The sequence below is a fragment of the Antedon mediterranea genome, chromosome 6, assembly GCF_964355755.1.
Source record: "Antedon mediterranea chromosome 6, ecAntMedi1.1, whole genome shotgun sequence".
NCBI classification, from domain to species: Eukaryota; Metazoa; Echinodermata; class Crinoidea; order Comatulida; family Antedonidae; genus Antedon; species Antedon mediterranea.
In genome coordinates, this window is record NC_092675.1 from 10,400,305 (window position 1) to 10,415,480 (window position 15,176).

The window sequence follows — 15,176 nt, forward strand, 5'->3', positions numbered from 1 at the left end:
AATAAAAATTTCATCTCAAATAATGGCTAAATATTTTAGCAACATTGATTTGTCTATACACAACCAGTAAAAATAGTTTAAAACTTGGTTTACACTATTAAACTAATTTGACAAAAAAGTGTGATGTGCCCAAATACGGTAGTGATATCAATGTGTCCATATTTGGGGACATCACGTTTTTTTGTCACATAAACTTTGATAGTGTAGACAGAGCTTAATGATTTTTAAGTCAAAGGCAAAATCCTGTTTTAAAGACTGATTTATAATGTTTTCAATTTCAGTTAAGTCATACTAACTATCTTAAGTGAAATTACCTTGATTGAATGACTATGCTTGTTACAGTGTGAGCAATACACCTGCACTTTTTCACCATTAGTAAGTTTTGCTACGTCAAATGAAAACTCTAAAGGTTGCCTATCTATTGAATCCTTTGTAGCATTTTTGACATGATTGTCAATTTCATCTGACTGTTTGAAAGAAGCCTCTTGTCTCTCATCTGGAGTAGTGCCTCCTTCTGCTTTCCTTCTGGCTGCTTCTTCTGCTTCATAAATTTTAACAGCTCTTTCTATAATCTCACGTCCAAACTGCTTTATCTCTTCAGGTATGTCGTCTTTTGCAGACATGTTTGCACCTTTTGGTAACGCTGTCTTTTCAGACATACTTGTTTCAGGTTTAGATGGTGCCTTTTCAGACAAACTTGTTTCATGTATAGATGGTGCCTTTTCAGACAAACTTGTTTCAGGTATAGATGGTGCCTTTTCAGACGTACTGGTTTCTGGTTTAGATGGTGCCTTTTCAGACATACTTGTTTCAGGTTTAGATGGTGCCTTTTCAGACATATTTGTTTCAGGTTTAGATGGTGCCTTTTCAGACATACTTGTTTCAGGTTTAGATGTTACCTTTTCAGACATACTTGTTTCAGGTTTAGATAGTGCCTTTTCAGACATACTTGTTTCAGGTTTAGATGGTGCCTTTTCAGACGTACTTGTTTCAGGTTTAGATGGTGCCTTTTCAGACATACTTGTTTCAGGTTTAGATGTCAGTAAGTCTTTTGCTTTTACTGCTTGTTCCTTTATTGCAGATGTTTTTGTTTTCGACTCCTTTGGTTCGCCATATTGAGGTGTTGCAAAATACAGAAAAGCCGACTTGAATCTGTCCATGACATATTTAAAGATGGACGGCGATGCCAGGCTTTTTGCAACATTCCGTTTACCTGTATTGTATGGATCTGGCAAAAAATGAAAATATGTTCACTCTTTATATAACAACATATTATATTAATTTCTTTATAATTAGTGTTTTCTATCTGCTTACTCTCCACTTCATCACGTATTGCCTGTCTTTTACAGTACTCTCATTATCCTTGATAAAGAAATAGTATTGTTTGACATGAATATCAAAATGTTTATTTCTTAAATAATTGAGAATGGCCTACTTTACCCACATAAATTGTTGTAGGTTATTTGTTTGGATTATAAATGTTTCATAATACCAGTAAAAATTATTGTAATTTCAGTCATGCTTTGTCATATTTGCGTTAGACAATTTACAACATTAGGAGGATAAAAATTACGGATAAAAGCCTAATTTTTCATGTTACATCCTAGATTTTGCATGACGCAACATCAAGAAATGATCTCTACAATATATTCTGAATCCACTGTATAAGTTTCCATAGGGTACGAGCTTAGAGTGAGGGTGATTGAACCATTACCTTCTATTGCAAGACGTTTTTTGGATATTCGCATCTCCTCTCTTGTGATTGACTCTGACTTTCTTATTGAAATAACTTCCTCTTCGATAGGATACTCAATACTATAGAACTTTAGCATTCCAAGCCATAATTCTCCTAAACTTTGGGTATTTGCCGTCTTGAAAGTGTCAAACTACACAGAAACAATAATAAAATATTAGTAAGTCTGCCCCGCAAAATATGAAAAATTAAGATTTATTTAATCAGACTTTGAATAGGTTATATTATTTATAATTTATTTTTAAGTTATAAAAAAATAAATAATGACAAATGATAAAACAAATGATTAACAGTAATAGTAACACTATTTACTAAAAATGATGACATCATCGGTCAGTTTATGCGTACGTAAAATCCAGGGAACGTAAAACATAAGTTCTACTGTATTAGGCCGCAGAAGGTGTGCCCAATGCTGCATTGGATTACAAATAATTAGGGCAAAAATTAGGTTAAATAAAATGAAAAAAAAATGTGAAGTATTTGTTTTGTTTGTTTTATCTTTATACTGGTTGACCTCTTCAGTCAAAGACTGATCTCCCAGAGGGCCCAGTTGGTGATCAGTGGCTGTGATGTACTAATACACCGGGGTAACCCCCTACTCGTCTCGAAAGATGTACTAGGTTCTTTAAAGTGCACACGAGCAAGTTGTGTACACTGGACCTACGGTTTATAGTCCTTATCCGAGAAGACTCGTTCTACCACCAGAACCATGGAGTGAGTGAGCCTCGAACCCCTGCCGATGTTATGGCTACGTGATTACGGTTCCACTGTCTTAACCGCTCGGCCACTCACTCACTCTTTGCATCTGGTAGCTAAATTAAAACAGCCTATTGGCACAGTACTCATTGCTTCTTTGGGCTCAAATCTAGACTATCCCTACCAGCACAAGTAAAGTATAATGCGATTGAAGTATTGTTTTAAATAGTAACACAAAGGGGTCTTAATCAGACTCACCTCATTAAGAAAGGGAAGTACAGGGTTGTCCAGTTGTTGCAAGTAAAAGATTGTCATGAGGGTAAATGAGTACGATGGTATACTGCCATCACTCTGGACATCTATCTTGCAGAGACGGGCTAGTTTACGAAAACTGATTGCAAGTGGTTTGACACGACTGTCAAACTCACTATACTTTAACAGTAGTTTGTTGGTATTGTATGCATGCTCATTCATAATGCTGATCTTACCAGTCAAGCCACTGAAATAAAGCAAATGTAAAGTGGTTACCAGTATTTACTTAATGGTTTTTTCCTAATACAAACTGTTTTAAAAAATTGCTGGTAAACGGAAGCAGTGATGTGGGTTCGATTTGGTTTTGTTTTTTATTCGTTTTTTGTCAAATTTATCAATAGTATTTAGGTTTAACACTTTGACTGCCATGTTTGGAAACACAACGCTTGACTGCCAAACACGAAGATCTTCGTGTTGCGCGTTTTTTTATGAAATCCGGTAGATAGGTTAATTATTGGTATATCCTATAAATATGGACACTATATTCGGTCTGGACCGTCAATATTTTACTTTTTGAAAGTAACTAATCTGGTTACGAACGATTGTCAAAATGGTACCTGTCGAAATAACATACACCGCGCATCACAGTAGCGCGTACAGCGATGGTTTGGCGCATTGTGTATCGGTCGCGCTAGCTATGCCGCCGAAGCATTACAAAGGTTTTTGTGGATTGGCATGTTTGTTTGTTATCTGAATAAAAAATAATGGATGAATTTTCAATATGAAGTCTTTAATTTTATTATTGTATGTATACCCTAATTGTTTTGGTGTTTCACTGTAATTAAGTGGCCGAGTTTCACGCAACAAACTTGTTTAGAAATGATATGAATATTATCAGGCCTAAAAAAAAAAATAGTTTGTTTGCGGTCATCCGCCCCCCCCCCCTTCTAATTTGGCAAAAAATTGGGGGCGGAGATACGAAAAAAGTTTTTTTTTACGTTGAGGGCGCTTTAAAAAAAAAATTGTTTATGATTTTTTTTGGCCGAAAAGGTGTAAATCGCGTGTACGAGGATCAAACAATTAAAATAACAACGTACCGTATATTTTGGTGTATAATCGCACTTTTGACACGAAAATTTAACCTCTAAATCAAGGGTGCATCTTATACACCGAACATAAATGCCTCAACACACAGATATCGCCACCTCGTTGGCTAGGCCTGGGCTTTTTAAAAAGGTAAGGCCTAGCTGGGCCTATTACTAAGATTAGGCCTAGCCTAGCTAGTGTACTAGCGTAACAGCAACCTGCTAGTTTTCAAGGCATTAGCGTGACTTTGTACTAAATATGATGAAAAGATTTGTTCATTATGGAGGCGCTCCGATAAAATTTCATTTGTAAACGTTTACGATTGGAATAGTATTATAGTTATACGCACGATCGCCGACCGCCGTACCCCCAGCGAGAGCGAGCCCTTCTTGGCAACCACATGGTGTACAGTATTCGACTAGTATATTCTCCAGTTGATTATAGCATAGACCTAGCGTACACACTTCTAGGATATATACATTGCCCGATACATAGATACTAATCGAATACGATTGTCTGTGAAAACGTGCGCCTCTCGATAAAAAGATCGAGCGAGGCTAGCCCACACACACGTGCGGTCATGCACTCGATGTTGCGGGTGCGAAACTCATGAATAACAAGTTAGAAAGAACTGACGGAATGGGGGACTTCCCTTCTTGCTGAGGCTGGGCGCGGCCGAGCCTAGGTGAGAAAAAACATTGTTTTGATGAAATATAAAGTGCGTCTTATACATCGACGATATACAAAATACCGATATTTTACTCTCAGTTAGGGGGTGTGTCTTATACACAGTTGCGACTTATACACCGAAATATACGGTACACTAAATTCTAAAATATTTAATTAGGCCTGCTAACAACGACCTACTGTGTAGTAGTAGGCCTAGCCTAGGCTAGTTTAGACACAGGGCCTAACACGCCCAAAACAGAATTAAAGTGTGAACCAAATTATGAATAGATGTTTGAGCTCGTTGTTTTATTCAGTGTGTTTTGTTACTCTCAAATTCGCGTACAATTAACAGAGAAATTAACATTATAAAAAAAATAAAAAAAATTTTTCTACCCGCCCCCCCCCCCCCCCAACCCTACCAAAAAAAAAAAAACTTTTTAGGCCTCATCAGTTTACTAGCCAGAGTAGTACTAGGCTAGGCCTAGTCGTAAAACGGTTCCGGACCAACTTTAGGCCTAGTTAACTAGGCCTGGTGTCTTTACTATGTGGATTTTGGCGAAACATTGATTTATAAAATGTAATTGTAATACATTTTTCGATAGTGATAACTTGTTTTTATAGGCCTATCGGTGCCGTGTAAGTAACTTTTTCGTTGTTTGTTAATCTCACCGGGCAATATTTTCATATTCTGATGCCTTGCACAAAATCGCGAATATCTCGACTGTCTAGCGCAAAACCACGAAAAACTCAAAAAGTGGGTTACTTTCATTTTACTATTACGATTTACATATTGCGATTTGAAAATCGTTCTTGGTACCATTGTAAAGCTAAAATCTTTATGATTATTTTGGTCTAAATTACATGTAAATCAGATCACATAAATAGTTTCAATCAGCTTTAATAAAAACATCGAATTGGGCTAAAAACGCTGGCGGTGGCAGTTTCTAACTGGAAAAACCTCTGGCAGTCAAAGTGTTAAGGTTAATTTGTTTCATGGTTTTCACAAGCGCCTTGAGCACCAGGATATGTCCGCTGTATAAATCTTACTATTATTATTATTAAACTCAATGTCACAAACACTCAGAAACTAACAATCAAATACAAGTAAACCCAACAATATCAAAGTTGTTAACAAAGTAAAAGTTTTTACCTTTTTGGTTCTATGAAATCTATACATGGAAACTTGGACTCAAAATCTGGTTTTACACTTGAAAACAATGTACCTGAAAGATGAAAAAAGTGCATAAATATCTAATTATAATCATTTCACTTATCTATTAAATAAAATGTATGGTTATTTGTTATTCATTTTACTTCAAAAAATTATTCTTCATGACTATACTTAGTTTTTTATATTGCCATTAAAAGAAAAAATTAGTAGATATAATTGAGCAGACCCTTACTAGGGTTTTAATTAATTTATCTGAAATATTAAATAAAGACAAAAATGTTTACCATTATCATTCATAACAGAAGCTGCATCTACAAAGCCTTTAGCAGCCTTGTGTTCTTCCTTACTATCAGCAGGCAAGATAAGCTCGATGTTAAGATCACAATTTTTGAAACCAATTCCACTCAGTGAAGAGCCAAACAAACGCAAATCAAAACCTGTAACATAAATACATCTACAGTCTAGTACAGTAATGGCAGACAATGCAGGAATTATAGTCACAGCTGACTGTCGGATTCTCTTCCTTAACCAGACATTATTTAAAACAAATAATGAATCTTTTGTATTCGTGCAATGGTACAACACATTTTATTTGCCAGTGAAATATGGAATGATTTGTATCATCACACACATAAAAACATTACTTGTATATCACACATATGCACCTTTCTTTTATGCAAAAGGAGTATTGAACATTTTTTGAATAATATTAAAGGTTCCTACAATAGGTCTATTGTGATTTTGTTAATTAGGATGTTATGAAAAAGGTTAAATTCAAATACAATTGATCAGAAAAAGCCCGAAAGCAAGCAATTATCATACCTGGCATCTTTTGCTGAAATTCTGTTTTCATTTTTTCAACAGTTTCTCTTCTAGTTTTCATGTCATCTTTAGACAAGGCATCCTTTTCCACAACAGTTTGTAAAAGTTCACTGAGGACGTCTAAATGAGCAGGCTCAGGTTTTGTCACTTTTCTTATGGCTTCATCAACTTTTATACTCTAAAGTTAAATTAATAATATTGTTTAAGTTATCAATTGTATTAAAACATCAAGGCTACAAATCATGAAATTAAATAAACACATTCAATGAAATGAAGAAAAAATAAAATAAATTCTAACCTTGAATGCTTTAATATGTTTCTGATCATTGACATGCTTGTTACAGGCGCTGATGTGATCACAATGATATTGACAAATTCGACAAAAAAACTTTGCATTCGGAAACTTAGGATTTTTCTAAAGCAAATTGAAAATGTTAATTATAGCTTAAAGTATGGTGTTAAGATTAAAATTGTGAAACGAATACAAATATATAATGTACAGTACTGTAAAAACTGCATGTTTAAATTATTCACATCTATCTATATATATATATATAAAGGCAAACACAACAAGTTTGTCCTCTATGCTCGCCACGGTACAACATCCAATTGGTGTGAATTTTGCAATCAATATCAATCTTGCTACGGAGATGGTCATGGGCTACATAAAAACCAAATATTTACTGAATTATGACTTATTAAATATTTAAAAAATTTCCTCTGGATCAAAAGGCTATCATATGTGGAATGTCCAGAGGGCGTCATTCAAGACTACAGTATAAAAGAAGGAATATCGCAAATGGCAGCATTACAGTTTAGAGAGATGAGTCGATAGGTTAGGCACAATTTTTAACTAATTAAAGAAAAGCCACGCGGTCGTGGATTAGTTCACTTCCATTTGTAATAATAAACATTTATGATTTTTTATGTAGGCCTTTGAACTCTATTGTTTATATCTTTCTAAAATTTGAAGCATAGGCCCTATGTTTACAGTATTGGCTTTCTTTCATTCTTAGTGTGTACGAAATCGTACATTGGTTATGCCACCTGTATTTTAACATTGGGAATGCAAATTATTCGTTTACGTATAAGGTGTTATTATTACTATAACCTTATGCTACCACGTTTTTATTCTACAGTACACAATTCAATGTTATAACCGAGGTTTAAACATAGTACAGGTATTCTTCATTATTCTACTAATCCACCAGATAATTACCAGCTTATCGTTGGTACAGAATCGTAATTATAATTACAACTACCTTTTGACGCCTATCATAATTTGTTTACTCTGGATTTTCTAATTTGTAATAAAAAAAGTATGTAAATGTATTTTCATTTTACTTTGCAGTGCTTACATCACTTTACATGATGGATAAATTGTACCTACTGTATAATACTGTTACCGACCGTAAACATTCATGCATACAGTACAGTGCATTTAGCCTACCAGACGTACAGTACTGTTGAACTTACTTTCTTTCAATTCTTTGTATCAATAGATTTAAATATAGAAAATGAGACTTCAATTGGAACTCTTGCATGTAAGTTTATATCCATTTGATGACAAGTTTCTCGGTGTCATTGAAATTTGTTAGTCATTGGTGCTCACACCCGTCGCAGACGGGTACTAATGCAAGTTTGATATGTACATTTGTGCATTTATTGAATAAAGGCTCAGAAAAGTTGGTGATGAACTCTGATCAACTTGGACATGACTTTATACTATCTGTTCAATAAAAAATGAAAGAGTGTTTACTGTACTTTACACTTACCTTCTTCAGTTTGAACACATAGTCTTTTTCCAGGTTTTTTTCTACTTTGCTTAGGGGTGTTTGAGACTCTGCTGCAGTGTTAGATTTGTTTTGATCAACTTGGCGAGTTAACTCATTAGTCTTGCCATTCTCTTTAGCAGGGGTCCTATTCGCCTTTTTTTTCTCTTTCATTTTCTCTTCTTTCTTGGACACTTTCTTTTGTTTCTCTTTATCAGGTTTTTTTTCCTCCGTCTCCTTTGCAATTTCTGGTATTGTTTCGGTTTCTTCAGGTTTTGATAGAGTAGTATCTTTTGGTATTTCACTTTTTCTTTCATTTTCATCACTTATATCCTCTTCAGTTACTTCCGTCTTATCATCTACTTTAATACCACCTTTCACATCCATATTCCCACTGGTATCTTCTTTCTCAACCATGGTGTTCTTTTCCTCACCTAAATTATCTTCATTGATTGGAGCAATACAGATTTCTTTAGGTTCTGTCAGCTTTGACGGTTCCTTAGTAGTAGTTTCGTCATTACTTTCACATTTATTATTCACAACAGTATTATCAGTGACCTTTTGATCAACTTCAATTTGTGGGTGCAAGTTCTTCACCTGTTTATCATCTACTTGGTTCATTTCACTTTCACCTTCATCCTTTTGATAGTCATTCACATTCTCTTTCTTCCCCTCTTCCAATAGATTCTGGTTTTCCTCTTCAGCTTTTGCTTCAATGATTTCTTCTTCTGCATTTTCTTTCTTATCATCTTTGCATAATTTTGATTCTCCATCTAACTCATCCATCATTTTACTCTCTTCTTCTGTTTTTACTTCTTCTGTTTTCACTTCTTCTGTTTTCTCTTCATCATTATTCTTCTCCTCTCTTATCAATTTAGCATCACCTACATCTTTCCTATCATCCATGGCCACATCTTCCATAGAAACAGTCTCTTTGTTATCGTTATCATCTGACACCAAATGTGCAGTATCACCTCCTGGCGATTCCATAGTTAAACCATAAACTGCAATGTAAATAAGATTTATTTAGTGGTGGTCACATATTGTTGTTTTACATTCTTAATTAACTGCAATAACACATTATTGAACCATAGGAGGTCAGTCCTGTGATTATGCAATTACCGATTTAGGGAGGCAAGTTAATACATTTTTGGACCGCACATCCAGTCAGTCGATAAACAATGGCAACAAAAGATCCTTTAAAAAATTAAAACTTCATTCTAAATATAGTCTCAAATCATGCAGTCAATTGCATGATGGGTTGCCGACAAAAGGCCATAAATGAATACATACCTAGATTTTTTCATTAAATGCAATACTCTGTTGATCAAATGTTTTTTTTTTGGTTCTACAGTGTAGTAGTCAACCACGGCCAATAAACTTTAGATATTTATACTTTTTCTAGTTTAATCAATCATCACCGACTAGAAGACACTTTAAACTTTAGAAGATTAAATTTGGATAGATGAAATACTCTTTTGCATGCAGGGTAATTGATTCTTGGAATAGTCTCTCGTATGAGGTGGTTAATGCTGCAACGTTGAATTTTTTTTTATAACTCTTTCCAACAATCATTTTTTCCAATATAATTATAATTTTCCATAAAACATACACAACAATTATCATTGGATCCTCCAAACCTTTGCCAGCAAACACCGTCCTTGTTTGTATAATATAGAATGGATATAGTATAGAATAGGATAGGAGGGCATGCATCATTCAAATAAGATTAAGAATCAAGCAACAAGAACTAGGCCCAGTTAGAAGAGTGAAAATTATGGATCACCCAAAGAATAGCATGCTGGAAGTTTGTCCTAATAATAATATTAAAAGTATCTCGCTTTCCATACGCTAGGCCTAGCTGCTTTATAGCTATATTCCGCAATAAACCATCGACACCATTGGTTAGAGTTTATGCCGTGCGTGTAGGATATACCACCGCCAGAGCCTAAACTGCTCACCCTGGAAAAAATCACCATCCTAGAAAATGACTTTAAACCTTATTAAAAAATATATAAATAAATGTTATGCCACCTCAAATAATTTGCTCACAACTATCTGCCTAATATGATACGATATACCATGTATTACTAACCTTGATAATTTAATTTTAAGTCATTAAATACTAGGCAAATCCTTAAAACTTACCCTTTCCTAGCCTGCTTGCTGCTGCTTTACAAGAATCAAACCGCCCTCATCAGTTCACCTCTCTCCACAAAGCATTTGTTATCTAGGCCTACAACACATCAATAATAATATAATTCACTTTGCTTTGTAACTAATGTAAAAAAAAAATATTTTTAATATTTATTTTTATATAATTTTAAAACAAATAATTATTATATTATTTTTATTAACATTATTATGAATCTAAAGAGTTTACTACAAAACATACAATGCGCGTGCGTAATATGATTTAGACTCTCGACCCTTTTCCATGCACAAAAAACGAATCACAAACGTATACACGGGACGTACAGATTGCATGTTGTTTATATCATATGCAGCGCGTCGCTAGCCTAGGCCTAGCCTATATTATGATCAAATTTCACGATTGTTTATATTGTCATCATTGAGAGGGGGATCGGTTTATCAATCACGTAGTTCCTCGGTTCGAATTAGAACAGTAAGTAAGGCAGTAGTAGCCTAGCCTAGTAGTACTATAGGGGTCTACTCTAGACTAACTAGCTAGGCCTAGGCCTAGCTAGGCCTAGGCCTAGTGCTGAAATCAGCGATGTCCAGTCATCATTCTGAAGATAGGCTAGGCCTAGCCTAATAAAACTAGTAGTAGTAGGCCTAGGCTAGATAGAAATAGAGGGGAGAGGCGTAGCCGTAGGCTAGTAAAAGGCTACTCAACTCCGAGAGAGAGTAGGCCTAGGCTAGTAGTTCATATTTCATAAAATAAAATCGCCGTGGTTAGGATTCCGGCACCGGAACTCAACTGCCCACCGTTAGGGAATCCGACACGATATTGCGCATGCCCAGAACTCTGGGAAGTGAATTATAGCTTGCACTAATAGTGCCACACACCACACCAACGAGAGTCGGAGTGTTATAGGGATTTACTGTAGCCTAGATAGTCGAGTCGTTGCGCGAGCGAGAGATGGATGAAACTTGGCCTATGCCATACATGAATTAATAATTAAAATACGACTACGCCACGCGTCAAAATAATTATAATGATATTAATAAGAATCGGTATCTATCTAAGAATCGTAATGCTGTTTTTAACGTTGCGACCCCGAATTTCCGAACAGTTTTTTCACATCCACGCGGTGGCTGCCGTCAACAAATCAACTTGTGATTGCATGTTATGTACAGTATATTAAATGCGTTATGAAAAATCATAAAACTAGTCATGTAATTATATAATTCATAATGATATGAAGTTTATATATGAATGAACAACCACTTTTTAATTACAAAATAAATAGGCCCACTGGTCACGCCTAACTGGTAGCCCTAGCCTAGATTAGTGGATCCCGCATTAGTAGGCATCTAGGCTAGTTCGCCGTGTGGCGCAGCTATGAAATGATCCATCGCTGTATAGTCAAAGAATTGGTATAGTATAGAGTCGCCGATTACCTCGCTCTGGGCATGCGCAATAGCGTGTCGGATTCCCTAACGCTGGGCAGTTGGGTTCCGGTGCCGGAATCCTAACCACGGCGAAATAAAATTCCCGCCGCCGGCTTAGCCCTCTATTTTCTAGCCTACCAGTGCCACCTGAGCTCGCTACACTTTAGTTAGGCCTAGGTAAGATACCTACTAGTACTCTAGTGTGGGATTACGGTCGAAGCGGCCGCCAACCAAAGCGGCCGCTAGTTCAATAACGGTAATTTGTATGGAACGCCGTGTGCGCTTTGATTGTCGTTGTTTTGTAATTTTGGATTGTCATAATTGTTTCGATCGACAGGTTTTCTTTTCCTCGGACGTAAATAACAACCTACATTATTAATATTATGTAATTTATTCTCGTTTTTTACAGATTGAATGTGATACGTTCTTTTAAACGAAATGGCGAATCGATGATTACTTACTTTAACTGTTCTAAATGATATAGGCCTATATGTTTAATAAAGTCAATAAAATACATTGTGGTGTTTGTATTATATATTTAAAATATAATATATAATAAGCCAATTATAATAATATATACATTTTTTCAATAAAGTATAACAAATATATATATTTGTTATTGTATATTAATATAGTAAAGTAACTACTGTAAGTAGTACATGTTCGCAAACATAATTTAATTACAATAACATGATGACATCAATTTATTTATTTAATATCCTAAATTGTTTTATAGTATACCTTCAGATATATAAATATTGATCAATTTAAATGAGTTTTAAATAATAAAATAAGATGCAAGTGTCTGTACGGTACGGTAATTAATTACGCGAATTTCTGCTTATAACTCGACTGGCGGCCGGCCAGGAATAGTGCTGTAGAAGGTCGCGTTTTTGTCTTTACGTTGCTTTATTGAAAACACAAACAATGTATTACAATGGAATAACACTTAAATGTATAACACACCCTATTACTAATCAATAAAAACAAGATTCGATAGTACAGTGTAAACTAAACGAGATATAAAAATTCGGCTATACCGTACGTAAATTATTATTGCAATAATGTATAAAGATTCGGCAATACCGTACGTAAATTATTAATGCAATACTGTATAAAGATTCGATGGTATGTAAATGAGATATAAATATTCGGCAATACCGTACGTAAATTATTATTGCAATACTGTATAAAGATTTGATAGTATGTAAATGAGATATAAAGATTCGGCAATACCGTACGTAAATTATTAATGCAATACTGTATGAAGATTCTATTGTATGTAAATGAGATATAAAGATTCGGCAATACCGTAGTACGTAAATTATTATTGCAATACTGTAAAAAGATTCTATGAGATATAAGGATTCAGCAATACCGTACGTAAATTATTAATGCAATACTGTATAAGGATTCGATAGTATGTAAATGAGATATAAAGATTCGGCAATACCATACGTAAATTATTAATGCAATACTGTATGAAGATTCGATAGTATGTAAATGAGATATAAATATTTGGCAATACCCGTTGTACGTAAATTATTAATGCAATACTGTATAAAGATTCGATAGGAGAGTGCTCAAGAAACGTCGGGTCAGTTCAACGTTATTTTTTATGTATTTAAAAAAAAAGGAGATATAAATAAACAAATAAATAGTACGTAAATGAGACATAAAGGTTCAATAGTAAGTATGTAGATTATGATGCAAACGTAAATTATTAATGATTCGATAGTATATGTAAATATATTTAGTTAGTTAATATTAAAATACAAATAAAATATACATTGATTTATCGGCAGGCAAACTTAATTATTATTGAAATATAAAGATTCGATAGTACATGATTTGGCTTATATTTATTGGTTTTACCATACATACAGCTGTACATAGGCCATGACATTGACAATCAAAGATTAAAGCGCACATGGCGTTCCATACAAATGACGATATTAAACTGGCAGCCGCTTCAACCATACTCCCAAGTGTGCTACTGCTAGCAGTACTATACCATAGATCGTATAATACTCACGGATTAGGCCAAGTTGAGCAGCCGCCAGAAAAACGTTATTTTCTATGGAACGCCAAATGCTAACTTTCGCTGGTGCTCGTTCTATTTATATTAGGGATAACGATGTACATTCAAAAGTTTATATATCATGGTTTTTAGTATATATATTATTAAATATTATAATTAAAGAAATAATTATGAAAATCTGGCTTGTAGATTCCAAAATATAAGGCCTAAAACATCACCGAAAGTGATCGTTTTAGCCAAAAATGTTGCCCCTCAGTCGGCAGTTGTATGAACTAGGCCTACTCCTTTTTTCGGTAAAATAATTACATAAAATCACGTTTTTTAGTAAAATATTTTGTGTATTAACATTGTAAAATTCAATAAAATATGATATTAAAAGATTAGTAAATAAAAAATAATATTTATTTAACCTCATTCGAAGAATGTTAATACTCTATTAATTAGTCCTGAGAGACAACGTGACTTTACGTGGTAGGCCTACACGCGGAGGTATGCACTCTCGGAGTGTCTTTCTAGTTGTAATATGTAATTATATATTATTTATTTTCATGACACAATAAACCAAGACCATGAACTTATGTACTAGGACACCACCCTAATCACTACGCGAAATGTCGTAAAAGACGCATGCACTGGGCGTTTCATAGAAATCACCGGCGGCTCAACTTGTCGGCGGCCCAACCGGTCATATCCCATACTCACCTAGTGTAGAACTCATCGTGGTACAGACAGAGGACTAGCCTACGTAGGCCTAAACTAATATTAATAATAATACTTTTCTAAAAAGGTCAGTTGTGTTGTGGCTAGAAGAAGTTGAACATTCACAAGTATTACACAATAAATAAACAATGACTGGTATTCGCATAATTCAAGTCACAAATGTGTCGCCATCAGCCTCGGTTGATCAGATGAAGACGTTGTTTGAATTTCTAGGAAAAGTTGAAGATATTTTGTTGGTTCCAAGCCCAGAGTAAGTTTATGTTGTTTAATAGAAAAATTAATAAAAAGAATAAAATAAAAGGAAGTCCTAGTGAGATCAAATGTTATTTAATGTTGTTTTGATAATTAATTTAACATTTTATACATTTTTTAATATAAAAAACTGTCAAAATACTGATTATGTTTTTTCAGAAACTGAGGCCTGCCCTCTGTGATACTAAGTCATGCTTTGTTGTTGTTGACGCGTTGTGACAAATGAGAAGTTGAATAATATTTTAATTTAAATTGTTTCTGGAAAGAAAAATATATATAAGTTAAATTTACAACTACTATAAAGCATTTTAATAACATGTACTTTCATTTTATCATAAAACCCTACCAGGCAAATATTAGCATGAC

At 34.4% G+C, this 15,176-nt stretch overlaps 2 protein-coding genes across 4 annotated transcripts in view; one reads left to right on the forward strand and one right to left on the reverse strand.

Annotated features, from left to right (window-relative positions):
• LOC140050881 (uncharacterized) overlaps nt 1-10,381 on the reverse strand; it is a 29,146-nt gene extending 18,765 nt beyond the window's left edge. The window contains exons 1-9 of the mRNA XM_072095860.1: nt 10,370-10,381; nt 8,225-9,225; nt 6,748-6,864; nt 6,450-6,627; nt 5,912-6,064; nt 5,607-5,679; nt 2,708-2,948; nt 1,715-1,886; nt 315-1,228 (exon numbers count right to left, since the gene is read on the reverse strand). Of these exons, the coding sequence (XP_071951961.1) occupies nt 315-1,228; nt 1,715-1,886; nt 2,708-2,948; nt 5,607-5,679; nt 5,912-6,064; nt 6,450-6,627; nt 6,748-6,864; nt 8,225-9,211 (2,835 nt within the window). The 5' untranslated portion in view covers nt 9,212-9,225; nt 10,370-10,381. The remainder of the gene's footprint in view (nt 1-314; nt 1,229-1,714; nt 1,887-2,707; nt 2,949-5,606; nt 5,680-5,911; nt 6,065-6,449; nt 6,628-6,747; nt 6,865-8,224; nt 9,226-10,369) is intronic.
• A 284-nt stretch (nt 10,382-10,665) lies between these two features.
• The window catches only part of LOC140052740 (uncharacterized), a 34,655-nt gene continuing 30,144 nt past the window's right edge, over nt 10,666-15,176 (forward strand). For all 3 annotated transcript variants that reach the window (XM_072098441.1, XM_072098440.1, XM_072098439.1), the window contains exons 1-2: nt 10,666-10,847; nt 14,626-14,808. In XM_072098441.1, coding sequence (XP_071954542.1) covers nt 14,687-14,808 — 122 coding nt within the window. In that variant the 5' untranslated portion in view covers nt 10,666-10,847; nt 14,626-14,686. The remainder of the gene's footprint in view (nt 10,848-14,625; nt 14,809-15,176) is intronic.